The sequence below is a fragment of the Mus caroli genome, unplaced genomic scaffold, assembly GCF_978045245.1.
Source record: "Mus caroli unplaced genomic scaffold, Mus_caroli_1 scaffold_6, whole genome shotgun sequence".
NCBI classification, from domain to species: Eukaryota; Metazoa; Chordata; class Mammalia; order Rodentia; family Muridae; genus Mus; species Mus caroli.
In genome coordinates, this window is record NW_028227261.1 from 60,661,651 (window position 1) to 60,675,603 (window position 13,953).

General features: G+C 39.8%; 1 protein-coding gene across 1 annotated transcript in view; it reads left to right on the forward strand.

The window, feature by feature from the left end:
- Eqtn (equatorin) overlaps positions 1-13,380 on the forward strand; it is a 38,784-nt gene extending 25,404 nt beyond the window's left edge. The window contains exon 9 of the mRNA XM_021160554.3: positions 13,226-13,380. Coding sequence (XP_021016213.1) covers positions 13,226-13,278 — 53 coding nt within the window. The 3' untranslated portion in view covers positions 13,279-13,380. The remainder of the gene's footprint in view (positions 1-13,225) is intronic.
- Positions 13,381-13,953: the final 573 nt, after the last annotated feature.

Sequence of the window (13,953 nt, forward strand, 5' to 3'; positions counted from 1 at the left end):
ACTTAGACTTGACCTTAGTACAAGGAGATAGGAATGGATCGATTCGCATTCTTCTACATGTTAACAACCAGTTGTGCCAGCACCATTTGTTGAAAATGCTGTCTTTCTTCCACTGGATGTTTTTAGCTCCCTTGTCGAAGATCAAGTGACCATAGGTGTGTGGGTTCATTTCTGGGTCTTCAATTCTATTCCATTGGTCTATTTGTCTGTCACTATACCAGTACCATGCAGTTTTTATCACAATTGCTCTGTAGTAAAGCTTTAGGTCCGGCATGGTGATTCCACCAGAGGTTCTTTTATCCTTGAGAAGAGTTTTTGCTATCCTAGGTTTTTTGTTATTCCAGATGAATTTGCAGATTGCACTTTCTAATTCGTTGAAGAATTGATTTGGAATTTTGATGGGGATTGCATTGAATCTGTAGATTGCTTTTGGCAAGATAGCCATTTTTACAATGTTGATCCTGCCAATCCATGAACATGGGAGATCTTTCCATCTTCTGAGATCTTCTATAATTTCTTTCTTCAGAGACTTGAAGTTTTTATTAAACAGATCTTTCACTTCCTTAGTTAGAGTCACGCCAAGATATTTTATATTATTTGTGACTATTGAGAAGGGTGTTGTTTCCCTAATTTCTTTCTCAGCCTGTTTATTCTTTGTGTAGAGAAAGGCCATTGATTTGTTTGAGTTAATTTTATATCCAGCTACTTCACCGAAGCTGTTTATCAGGCTTAGGAGTTCTCTGGTGGAATTTTTAGGGTCACTTATATATACTATCATATCATCTGCAAAAAGTGATATTTTGACTTCATCTTTTCCAATTTGTATCCCTTTGATCTCCTTTTGTTGTCGAATTGCTCTGGCTAGGACTTCAAGTACAATGTTGAATAGGTATGGAGAAAGTGGACAGCCTTGTCTAGTCCCTGATTTTAGAGGGATTGCTTCAAGCTTCTCACCATTTACTTTGATGTTAGCTACTGGTTTGCTGTAGATTGCTTTTATCATGTTTAGGTATGGGCCTTGAATTCCTGATCTTTCCAAGACTTTTATCATGAATGGGTGTTGGATCTTGTCAAATGCTTTTTCCGCATCTAAGGAGATGACCATGTGGTTTTTGTCTTTGAGTTTGTTTATATACTGGATTACGTTGATGGATTTCCGTATATTGAATCATCCCTGCATCCCTGGGATGAAACCTACTTGGTCAGGATGGATGATTGTTTTGATGTGTTCTTGGATTCGGTTAGCAAGAACTTTATTGAGGATTTTTGCATCAATATTCATAAGGGATATTGGTCTGAAGTTTTCTATCTTTGTTGGGTCTTTTTGTGGTTTAGGTATCAGAGTAATTGTGGCTTCATAGAATGAGTTGGGTAGAGTACCTTCTGTTTCTATTTTGTGGAATAGTTTGTGAAGAACTGGGATTAGATCTTCTTTGAAGGTCTGATAGAACTCTGCACTAAACCCATCTGGTCCTGGGCTTTTTTTAGTTGGGAGACTATTAATGACTGCTTCTATTTCTTTGGGGGATATAGGGCTGTTTGGATCATTAACCTGATCTTGATTCAACTTTGGTACCTGGTATCTGTCTAGGAACTTCTCCATTTCATCCAGGTTCTCCAGTTTTGTTGAGTATAGCCTTTGGTAGAAGGATCTGATGGTGTTTTGGATGTCTTCAGGATCTGTTGTTATGTCTCCTTTTTCATTTCTGATTTTGTTAATTAGGATGCTTTCCCTGTGCCCTCTAGTGAGTCTGGCTAAGGGTTTATCTATCTTGTTGATTTCTCAAAGAACCAGCTCCTTGATTGGTTGATTCTTTGAATAGTTTTTCTTGTTTCCACTTGGTTGATTTCGCCCCTGAGTTTGATTATTTCCTGCCGTCTACTCCTCTTGGGTGAATTTGCTTCCTTTTGTTCTAGTGCTTTTAGGTATGTTGTCAAGCTGCTAATGTGTGCTCTCTCTTGTTTCCTTTTGGAGGCACTCAGAGCTATGAGTTTTCCTCTTAGAAATGCTTTCATTGCGTCCCATAAGTTTGGGTATGTTGTGGCTTCATTTTCATTGAACTCTAAAAAGTCCTTAATTTCTTTCTTTATTCCTTCCTTGACCAAGGTATCATTGAGAAGAGTGTTGTTCAGTTTCCACGTGAAGGTTGGCTTTCTATTAAATATTTTGTTATTGAAGATCAGCCTTAGTCCATGGTGATCTGATAGGATGCATGGGACAATTTCAATATTTTTGTATCTGTTGAGGCCTGTTTTGTGACCAATTATGTGGTCAATTTTGGAGAAAGTACCATGAGGTGCTGAGAAGAAGGTATATCCTTTTGTTTTAGGATAGAATGTTCTGTAGATATCTGCCAGATCCATTTGATTCATAACTTCTGTTAGTTTCACTGTGTCCCTGTTTAGTTTCTGTTTCCACGATCTGTCCATTGGTGAAAGTGGTGTGTTGAAGTCTCCCACTATTATTGTATGAGGTGCAATGTGTGCTTTGAGATTTACTAAAGTTTCTTTAATGAATGTGGCTGCCTTTGTATTTGGAGCATAGATATTCAGGATTGATAGTTCCTCTTGGAGGATTTTACCTTTGATGAGTATGAAGTGTCCCTCCCTGTCTTTTTTAATGACTTTGGGTTGGAAGTCAATCTTATCAGATATTAGAATGGCTACTCCAGCTTGTTTCTTCATGCCATTTGCTTGGAAAATTGTTTTCCAGCCTTTCATTCTGAGGTAGTGTCTATCTTTTTCTCTGAGATGAGTTTCCTGTAAGCAGCAAAATGTTGGGTCTTGTTTGTGTAGCCAGTTTGTTAGTCTATGTCTTTTTATCGGGGAGTTGAGTCCATTGATATTAAGAGATATTAAGGAAAAGTAATTGTTGTTTCCTGTTATTTTTGTTGTTAAAGTTGGCATTCTGTTCTTGTGGCTGTCTTCTTTTAGGTTTGTTGAGGGATTACCTTCTTGTTGTTTCTAGGGCGTGGTTCCTGTCCTTGTATTGGTTTTTTTCTGTTATTATCCTTTTAAGGGCTGGATTCGTGGAGAGATAATGTGTGAATTTGGTTTTGTCGTGGAATACTTTGGTTTCTCCATCTATGTTAATTGAGAGTTTGGCTGGGTATAGTAGCCTGGGCTGGAATTTGTGTTCTTTCAGTGTCTGTATAACATCTGTCCAGGATCTTCTGGCTTTCATAGTCTCTGGTGAAAAATCTGGTGTAATTCTGAAAGGCTTGCCTTTATATGTTACTTGGCCTTTTTCTCTTACTGCTTTTAGTATTCTATCTTTATTTAGAGCATTTGTTGTTCTGATTATTATGTGTCGGGAGGTATTTCTTTTCTGGTCCAGTCTATTTGGAGTTCTGTAGGCTTCTTGTATGTTCATGGGCATCTCTTTCTTTAGATTTGGGAAGTTTTCTTCTATAATTTTGTTGAAGATGTTTGCTGGTCCTTTGAGTTGAAAATCTTCATTCTCATCCACTCCTATTATCCGTAGGTTTGGTCTTCTCATTGTGTCCTGTATTTCTTGGATGTTTTGAGTTAGGATCTTTTTGCATTTTCCATTTTCCTTGATTGTTGTGCCGATGTTCTCTATGGAATCTTCTGCACCTGAGATTCTCTCTTCCATCTCTTGTATTCTGTTGCTGATGCTGGTATCTATGGTTCCAGATTTCTTTCCTAGGGTTTCTATCTCCAGTGTTGCCTCATTTTGGGTTTTCTTTATTGTGTCTACTTCCCTTTTTAGGTCTAGTATGGTTTTGTTCATTTCCATCATCTGTTTGGATGTGTTTTCCTGTTTTTCATTAAGGACTTCTACCTGTTTGATTAGGTTATCCTGTTTTTCTTTTAGGATTTGTAACTCTTTAGCAGTGTTCTCCTGCAATTCTTTAAGGGATTTTTGTGCTTCCTCTTTACTGTCTTCTACCTGTTTACCAGTGTTCCTTTGTATTTCTTTAAGTGTGTTATTAAAGTCCTTCTTGAAGTCCTCTACCATCATCATGAGATATGCTTTTAGATCCGTGTCTAGCTTTTCCGGTGTGTTGGGGTGCCCTGGACTGGGCGAAGTGGGAGTGCTGGGTTCTGATGATGGTGAGTGGTCTTGGTTTCTGTTAGTAAGATTACTACGTTTACCTTTCGCCATCTGGTAATCTCTGGGGTTAGTTGTTGTCGTTGTCACTGTTTAAAGATTGGAGCAGAAGCTGTGTTCCACTCACCAGCAGTCTCAAAATCCTGTGGCGGGGGTCATGGGTAGCTGGCGGTACCCCGGTGCTGGTCCGGCTGGAAGAGGCCTGTGGTCTTACTCAGGCCGGTTTTCTGCTTCCCTAACTAATGCAGTCTCAGGTCCCGCGCACAATTGGATTGGAGCAGAAGCTGTGTTCCACTCTCCAGAAGTCTTAAGATCCTGTGGTGGGTGTTGTGGGTAGCTGGCGAGTGTCAGCCGACCCTGCGCCCTAGCTACCCCGGTGCTTTTCTGACCGGAAGAGGCTTGTGGCCCTACGTAGGCCGGAATTCTGCCTCCCCAACCAAAGCAGTCTCAGGTCCCGTGTGATTGGACTGGAGCAGACGCTGTGTTCCACTCACCAGCAGTCTTAAAATCCTGTGGCTGGGGTCGTGGGTAGCTGGCGGGTGTCAGCCGACCCTGCGCTCTAGCTACCCCGGTGCTGATCCGGCTGGATGAGGCCTGTGGCCCTACTCAGGCCAGTTTCTGCTTCCCTAACTAATGCAGTCTCAGGTCCTGCGCGCAATTGGATTGGAGCAGAAGCTGTGTTCCACTCACCAGAAGTCTTAAGATCCTGTGGTGGGTGTTGTGGGTAGCTGGCCAGTGTCTGCTTCTTCTTGTTCTAGAGCTTTCAGATGTGCTTTTAGCTGTTAACTTGCTAGTGAGATCTCTCCAATTTCTTCTTAAAGGCGCTTAGTGCTATTAACTTTTCTCTTAACACTGCTTTCTTTGTGTGCCATAAGTTTGAGTGTGCTGTATTTTGATTTTCATTAAATTATAGAAAGTTTTGAATTTGTTCTTTATTTCTGACTTGACCCATTTTCCATTCACTAGAGAGCTGTTTTGTTTCCACGGTTTGTATGTTGATATCCAGTTAATCCATGCTAGTCTGACAGGATGCAGGGAACTTTTTCAATTTTCCTGTATCTGTTGAGATCTGCTTTGTGTCCAAGTATGTGGTCTATGTTGAAGAAAGTTCCATGAGGTGCTGAGAAGGAGATAATATATTATTTTATGTTTGGGTGGAATGTTCTGTAAATCTTTGTTAGGTCCATTTGGTTTATAACATATTAGCTTCAATATTTCTCTGTTTAGTTTTTGTCTAGATGACCTGTCCATTGGTGAGAGTGGGGTAGTCAAATATCCCACTATCAGTGTGTAAGGTCAATATGTGACATATGCTGTAGTAGTGTTTCCTTTACAAAAGAGGGTGTTCTTGTATTTGGGACATAGATGTTAAGAATTGAAATGTCATATTGGTAGTTTTTTTCTTTTATGAGTGTGAAATGTTTGTCTTCATCTCCTTTGAAGTCTATTTTGTTAGATATTAAAATGACTATGCGCACTTGCTTCTTAGGAACATTTGCTTGGAATATCTTTTTTCCACCTTTTACCCTGAGGTAATATCTATCCTTGATGTTAAAGTGTGTTATTCTTGGATGCAGCATAAAAATGGACCCTATTTTCTCATTCATTCTGTTAGTCTGTGTCTTTTTAATGGGGAATTGAGACTGTTGATATTGAGAGATATCAACGACCAATGATTATTGATTCCTGCTATTTTGGTGGTGGTAGTAGTGGTGGTTGTGTTGGTGTGTGTGTGTTTATACTTCCCTTATTTTGGTTTTGCTGATATGAGTTTAACTATTTTAATTGGTGTAGTTAAGTCCTTTGGTTGGAGTTTTCGTTCTAAGGTCTGATTTCTAGGTAGATATTGTTTATATTTAACTTTATCATGGAATATTGTATTTTCTCCATCTCTGATGATTGAAATTTTTGCTAGGGGCAGTAGTCTGGGCTGTCATTAGTGGTCTTTTGGAGTCTGCAGCAATCTGACCAGGCCCTTCTGCCTCTGAGAGTATCTATGGAGGCATGGAGGATTTCTAAAAGGTCTGCCTTTATATGTTACTTAGTCTTTGTCCCTTGAAGCTTTAATATTCTGTATGTTTAATGTTTTAATTATTATATGGTGAGGGGACTTTCTTTTCTGTTCTAATCTATTTGGTGTTCTGTAAGCTTCTTGTACCGTTATAGTCATCACCTTTTTAGGTTAAGAAAATTTTCTATGATGTTTGTCAAAAACATTTTCTGGGTCTTTGAACTGGGATTCTTCTATTCTTATTATGTTTGTTTGTTTGTTTTGTTTTGTTTTGTTTCTTTTTCATAGTCCCAGATTTCCTGTATGTTTTGTGTCAGGAATTTTTTAGATTGATATTTTCTTTGAACAATAAATCCATTTCTTTTCTTGGATCTTCAGTGCCTGAGATTCTTTCTTCCATTACTTGTGTTCTGTTGGTGAAGCTCACCTCTGTGGTTCCTGTTTGAATTCCTAAAATTTTAATATCCAGAATTCTGTCAGTTTGTGATTTTGTTATTTTAATTTTTAGAGCTTGGTTTCCTTCATTTGTTTTTTTTAACTGTTTGTTTCTTGGATTTCTTTAAGGGGTTTATTAATTTTTCTCTTTTAGGATGTCTATCATCTTCATATAGTTGCTTTTAAGATCTTTATCTTATGCATTAGCTAATGGAATATTCAGGGGCTTCTGTGATAGTTTAGCTGGGCTCTAGTGGTGATAAAATGCCCTGGCTGTTATTGTGTTCTTATGTTGTCATCTAGGTGTCTGATTTTGGGGTGATTTTAGGTCTAGATGCTGATTTCTTGGAGTTCAGGAGGGGATGATCTGTGAGGATGTATGGACACTGTGGGGGTGGGGGTGGAGGTGGGGGAGGCAGCATATTGGTCCAGCCTGAGGGAGTGGACCTCAGGGAAAACAGAGAGAGCAGAGAAGGTTTGCAGGCCACCTAACTGGTCTTCTGGCAAGTGCCCTGTGGTTGAACAGGGGTGTCTGCCTGAGTTCAAGACTGGGACACAAGGAGGACTTGGAGAGACACAATGAGGGGATGGTCTATGGCATTCACAGAAGGTACTTGGGGAGTGGGGAAGGAAGGCCAGAGCTGGTGTTCTCTTGCAGCTCTGGGGGAGGGGGGTGGCTGAGGGATTTTGTTTGCTGGGGAACAGAGAGAGCAGAGAATGTCTGCAGGCAACCTACCTGATCTTCTGGAAGGGGTTGCCTATCTAGCTATACCACTCTTGAGCATATGCCCAAAAGCTCTGCACTTCATTCTACTACAGTGACACTTGCTCAACCGTGTTCAGTGCTGGTCTATTCATAATAGCTAGAAACTTGCAACAACCTAGTTGTCCCTCAACAGATGAATGGATAAAGAAATGTGGTATATTTACATAACGGAATATTACTCAGCTGTTAAAAAATGAAATCCACTGGTGAATGGATGAAATTAGAAGAAAAAATTTCTGAATGAGCTATCCTAGACCCACATGGTATGTATAATTTTATATGTGAATATTAGCTGCTATGTCAATGATAACTATGCTACAATCCATAGAACCACAGAGGTTACATATAGAGAGTAAGGACTGGGGTTGGAGGGAATGCAGATTATCTTCCTAGGAAAGAGAAATAGATGAATAGATGGGGGTAGAGTTGCTTCTCTTATAATCGTTGTTGGTGTGTTAGCAAAATTAGATATCAGTAAATTGTATTAGATATATTCTAGTTCGAAGTACTCCATCGAGGCTTCTAAGGTGTGAAAATGTGTCTACTGAATATGATGTGTAAATGAAACATTTGTCCTTGGACATTGCTATCTGCCAAAGACTTGAAGCTCACACACTAGCCTGACTGTCCTTTATTCCAGCCTATGCAAGCGTGTGACATTGTATGAAAACAAGTGAGCTAAGCCATTGACTCTAATACAAGATAAACATGTTTAAAGGAGATGGGTTTTGAGATTGGAATATTCTACTCATTAGTTATGTGAACTTTTAGCTTAGGTATTTGAGTGCAGATGACTTTGGACTTTACCTTTTGTTTTCTTTCATTAGTTCATTCTATAGTTACTGATTATCTACTAAAACTGTGCAGGCACCATGCTAAGTTCTAGACTAGAAAGCTTAAATTAGAATCAAGCCTTGGTTATAATGGTGTTTTCATGAAGAGGGAAACATGTGGGAGGTAAAGAAACAGGAAAAATGACATAGAAAGTATTCATTTCTTATTTAGCAGCTCTGTTCACAAGACCAAATTCCCATTGGGCAAGAGTGTCTGCAATCTTGTGGACCTATTATCAAGTGCATATCCTTTGACATGGCAGGTAGAAAATCCACTCCATGAAGACTATCTTAGAGTTTTGCTGCTGTGAACAGACACCATGGCCAAGGCAACTCTTATAAGGACAACATTTAATTGGACCTGGCCTACAAGTTTAGAGGTTCAGTCCATTATCATCAAGGAGGGAACATGGCAGCATCCAGGCATGCATGATTCAGGAGAAGCTGAGAGTTGTACATCTTCATCTGAAGGCTTAGCAGAATACTGGCTTCTAGGCAGCTAGGATGAGAATCTTAAAGCCTACACTCCCAGTGACACACCCAGTCTAAGAAGACCACACCTACCCCAACAGGGCTACATTTTCTAATAATGCATTCCCTGGGGCAAGCATATACAAACCATTACAAAGACTTAGCTTTATCAATCATTAGCATTAAAGTGCAGCATTTCTGATCAAAGTAAAAACTAACCTGAGTAGTACCATTATAGTTATGCTTTAATTTTTTTCATTTTAAAAATCCTTACATGAAATACTAATGATATCATTGATCAGTTTTAGGTTGAATTTCATAAAACCTATTTGACATTTATTAAATATTTAAAGGAAGGCCTTGGAATAATTCTAAGATGAGCACTTATTGATGTGATTATATTTATTCTTCAATTTTATTAAACTAAATTTTAGTAATGCTTAAAATATGAACTATCATAGAAACCAAAATGGCTCATCTATACACATACAAAGGAGTGTAAGAAAAGCTACGCATATAAACCAAACATTGTTTTCCTGATAAATAACTGGAGAATTTGAAAATAACTGGAGAATTTGCTATCCTGAATTTTTAAGTCCCAATTTCCTCATACTTTAGAAAATGGTATACAAATAAAACCTCAAAAGAGAGGTAGCTGTTATCAGAAAATATAATATGGACCAGACTTTGGCAAGTTCCTTGACCTCTTGAAAGCATCAATTTCCTTGGTTATGGAACAGGACAATAAAAATACCTACCTCATTAGACTACTGTGCAAAATATATTGAGACTGTTAGTCTGTTAATTGTAACTACTCATGTTACCTGCTACTATGGTAGCTATTGCTGCTGATGGTGTCCTTGTGCTTCATGAAGGCCTTCTGACAGTTTTTCTCCCTTTATTTGACAGCTTATTTATTATAGTTGAATGTATACAAGTTATATTTCCTTATCATTTAAGCTTGCCTGACAAAATATCCCTTAGGAATCTAGTGTGACTAGTCATAGAAAATAGTAGATGCTGGTAAGAGCCCATTTGTCCATGACTGATGCTGAAATCACTGGTCTGACTGGTGGAGAAAACCATGTATGTGGCCCATGGTGAAGGTGCACTATCTGAAATGCTGCGCGTGGCACTGTAGGCTCTTATGGGTCAGTTCTTTCCCATAATGGATGGTCCCACAGCATCTCCCTGTGCTTGTGTTGAAGGAATAGTATGAGGGGTTAAAGCTGTAACACATTTAGTAGAGATCTGTAGTAGAGAGCCTGCTACATAAGACCCTGTCCCAAAAGAATAAAAAACAAGAAGCATTTTATGATGCTTCCTACACTACCTTGTATAACCCTGAATGTTTTCCACCAATCACAAAAGCAATTACCCTGAGAATAGGGAGGAGATTTTTTTTTCAAGGTGCCTTTGTATTTTGTTAGTATGGGCATTTAATCCATTTCAAATTTCATTCAGTATCTTTTAGCATTAAACAAAATGAGTTTCTAATATTGATTGTATCTGAGTTATCTCTCTCTCTCTCTCACACACACACACTCTCTCTCTCTCTCTCTCTCTCTCACACACACACACACACACACACACACACACACACACACACACACAAGTAGAAATGCAGCCCAATGAAATACAGCTCAAATGAAGAGAGATAAATGGCAATGTGTGATAAGGTGTTAGATTCATGAAAGCCCTTACAGTACAGTGAAAGTTATGTTGAGTTTATTATGCCCAGGTAAGCAGGCAGTGTGAAGTTTGTTTTAGAGACAGAAGGCTTCATTTTAAGCACAGACGGTCATATCTTATGTCTAACAGCTATTTAAATATTGTATCCCATCTGAAGGTCATAATTCTAGTGAAAATGCTAAGGCTTGCTTGGAGCTGGTCCTCTGGAAAGAGAAAGATGACATGAAAGGGAAACTAATCACATTGCCCAAGAACATCCTCACTTTGTGTGTTGCTATGGAGATTTCTCAAACTTTATCAGAGAAAACAGGGAAATATAACATGAAGTTTTATCCAGTGCATTTCGAAGGTTCCCCTTCCACAAAGGACTCTAGAGATGACTGAGCATGGAAAGAGAGGATGGTTTGAAGTTCAGACCCAGCTTCCTATGCCCTGAATGTCATTTTGTGGATATGCAGAGTTGAAAAAATGAGACCCTGGGATTACAGAGGCCATGTCTCACATCTGCATTTCTTTTTCTTTACATACTTGACATCATCATTTTCTGGATGTTAAACCTTACCGACCAGATATGGTGGCATATTCTTGTAATCCCAGGACCACAAAGCAGAAGCAAGAGATCCACTGTTAAGTTCAGCCCAGTCTACAAGATATATTCCAGACCAGCCATGTGTACACAGTGAGAGTCTGTCTGAATAAACAGAATTACTAACTATGTTCCTAAGAAATTAGATCCATTTTCTTTAGCTCTCTTGTAAGTAGAGCTTTTTTCTTCTCATAAATGCATGGAAGTAAATCACCCGAATTTCATTGCTTGTTAACAGAACAGATTTTCTTGTTTTAGAGGAAGTAGTATACTGATCATGGAACAGAATCAGGCAGGCCTGGTCTATGTTCCCTGTACCAGAACTGTCTTAATCTCGTTCAGGTTGAGATTTGCATATTTTTGTTTGTTTATTTGTTTTTGTTTTAGATTTGTATATAATTTGGAAGCAGGCTGTCTTTTTTTTCCTTTCTTTCTTTCTTTCTTTTTTTTTTTTTTAAATGGTTTTTTTTGAGACACAGTTTCTCTGTGTATCACTGGCCATCCTGGAACTCACTCTGTAGACCAGGCTGGCCTCGAACTCAGAAATCCACCTGCCTCTGCCTCTCAAGTGGTGGGATTAAAGGCATGTGCCACCACTGCCTGGCTGCAGGCTGTTTTATTGAGGGTTTCTATTGTTGTAAACAGGCAATGTGACCATGGCAACTCTTATAAAGGACAACATTTAACTGGGATTGGCTTACAGTTCCAAGGTTTAGTCCATTGTCATTATGGAAGGAAGCATAGCAGGATGCAGTCAGACGTGGTGCTGGAGAGGTAGCTGACAATTCCCAAAGAGGCCACATCTATACCAACAAGCATTTGGCCTCAAGAGAGCAAAAGAGCTATCAGCTTTTGGCACCTAGAACAGTAAGAGATAGTTAAAAGGCCAGCCATCAGCTTTTGGCTTTCATCTACACTGTGTCCCACCTCAGTACCTGACTGTTGGGGTAGGACCCCAGGCATGCTTCAGCTATCCTGCATATCTCAGGGCCCACTCTAGTAGAGTTGCTGGACTTGGGTGGAGTCAGGTTTCCTCGTTGGTTTTAATTGTTTTTATGCTGGTGTCTAGGGATCTGGGTTTGGGGTGACTGTAATTCTAAGTGTTGCTACCTCGTCTTTCTTGAGTGGTTGTTCCATTCCTTGGTTTTTTTCGTTGCCATCTCTGTATCTTAGAAATGTTCGGTGGCTCTGGGTTGCCTGATAGGGGTGCTTTTGAGTTCCTGCTGAGTGTAGCCACTGGGGGTCCTAGGTACAGTGTGTTTCTAGTTATTGGGTACAGACACGAAGGGAAGAGGATTGGGGGTAGGGAGAAGGAGATGAGGGGATCCACAGGAAAGAGTCTGCAGGAGATTTGGCAGAGTCCCCAGGTAGTGGAGGCAGAGAAGGAAAAAAAAAAAATCCCCCGCAGGTGTCTGTTACAGTGCTGGGGGTGAGACTTGGGAATTGGAATTGGAGGATGGAAAAGAGAGAGAAAGAGAGAGAAGGTTGTTTACTTCATTCCCAGGCTGTAGAGGCCAACAGATGCCCAAGTTTAGTACTTCTTGGTATTGGCAGCTGCTACAAAGGGGTGAGGTGAGGGAGGAAGGCTGGGTCCCAGGAGGACCTGTGGCATCCCCAGGGAGTGAAGGCAGGCAGAGCAGATCCTGAAGCTTGCTTCCCCCCCTTCATTCTTTTTATTTCTGATTTTGTTCATATTTTCAAATAACGTGTTTTCAATTTGGATTCCTTCTGCTGAAGCTATTCTGGAGCTGATACCCTCTCTTAGAATTATCAGTTCTTTCGTTTTACATTTCAATTCCATAATTATATTCATACATAAGTATATTTATCCCCTACATTTCTGTTTCCCAATTTTTTTGCATTACTTTTCCATGTTTTCTCGAAATCTGAAGCTATTTCTTAAAATGCTGTTTTGAACTATTTGCTAGGGAATACATATATTTCTTTGGAATCAATTACAAGGAAATTGTAGAAAAATTCCTTTGGTAATATTTTGTCTCCTTGGTTTTTCATGGTTTTTGTTGTTGCTGCTATTATTGTTGTTGTTGTTTGTGATGTAAGCATTTAGCGGAAGAGATACTTTTTACAGAATTTATGTATCCAGTTTGCTGTGGGAAAACATTCTCTGGAAGAGGTTGCAGGGGTGTTTGGTAAATAGCACACAGAATTTCTAACCTTAGTAAATGTGCCACTACATACTGTTGGCATTATTCTGTCAACTGATGTTGGTGCTGAGGAAAATCACAAGGATTCACAACAACTAATACACAAACATCTACGCTGCTGGAGAAGGTTGCTAGGGTCTTGGATGGTAATGACTCCTAATGTTCAACTTCTTTCTCTCCTATGGGTGAAGCTGTAGCTGACGGGGTCCAATTGGAGGTCTGCTCCACTGAGGCAAGACAATGAATTAAGACGGAGAATTTCAGAGCTTACCAGCCTTGTGTGCTTTACTTTGCTGCCCGGGGTATGTACTCACCAACGCCATGCATCTTAAGACAACATTTTAAAAAAAAAAAGGGAATTTGAATTTTTTTCAGTTCTTTGTTTCTTTTTCTTTTTTCTTAATTGGATATTTTCTTTATTTACATTTCAAATGTTATCCCCTCCCTCCCTATCTCATCCTCCTCCCCACTGCTTCTATGAGGGTGTTCCTCCATCCACCCACTCACTCCCACCTCCCCACCCTCAAGTCCCCTACACTGGAACATCTATCGAGCCTTCATAGGACCAAAGACCTCTCCTTGCATTGATGCATGACAAGGCCATCCTCTGCTACATATGCAGCTGGAGCCATGTGTACTCCTTTGTTGATGGCTTAATCCCTGGGAGCTCTGGTGGGACTAGTTGGTTGATACTGTTGTTCTTCCTGTGGGGCTGCAATCCTCTTCAACTCCTTTAGTCCTTTCTCTAATTTCTCTATTGGGGACCCTATGCTCAGTCCAATGGTTGGCTGTGAGCATCTATCCACCTCTGTATTTGTAAGGTTCTGGCAGGGCCTCTCAGGCCATATCAGGCTCCTTTCAGCATGCACTCTTGGCATCCACAATAGTGTCTGGGTTTGGTAACTGTATATGGGATGAA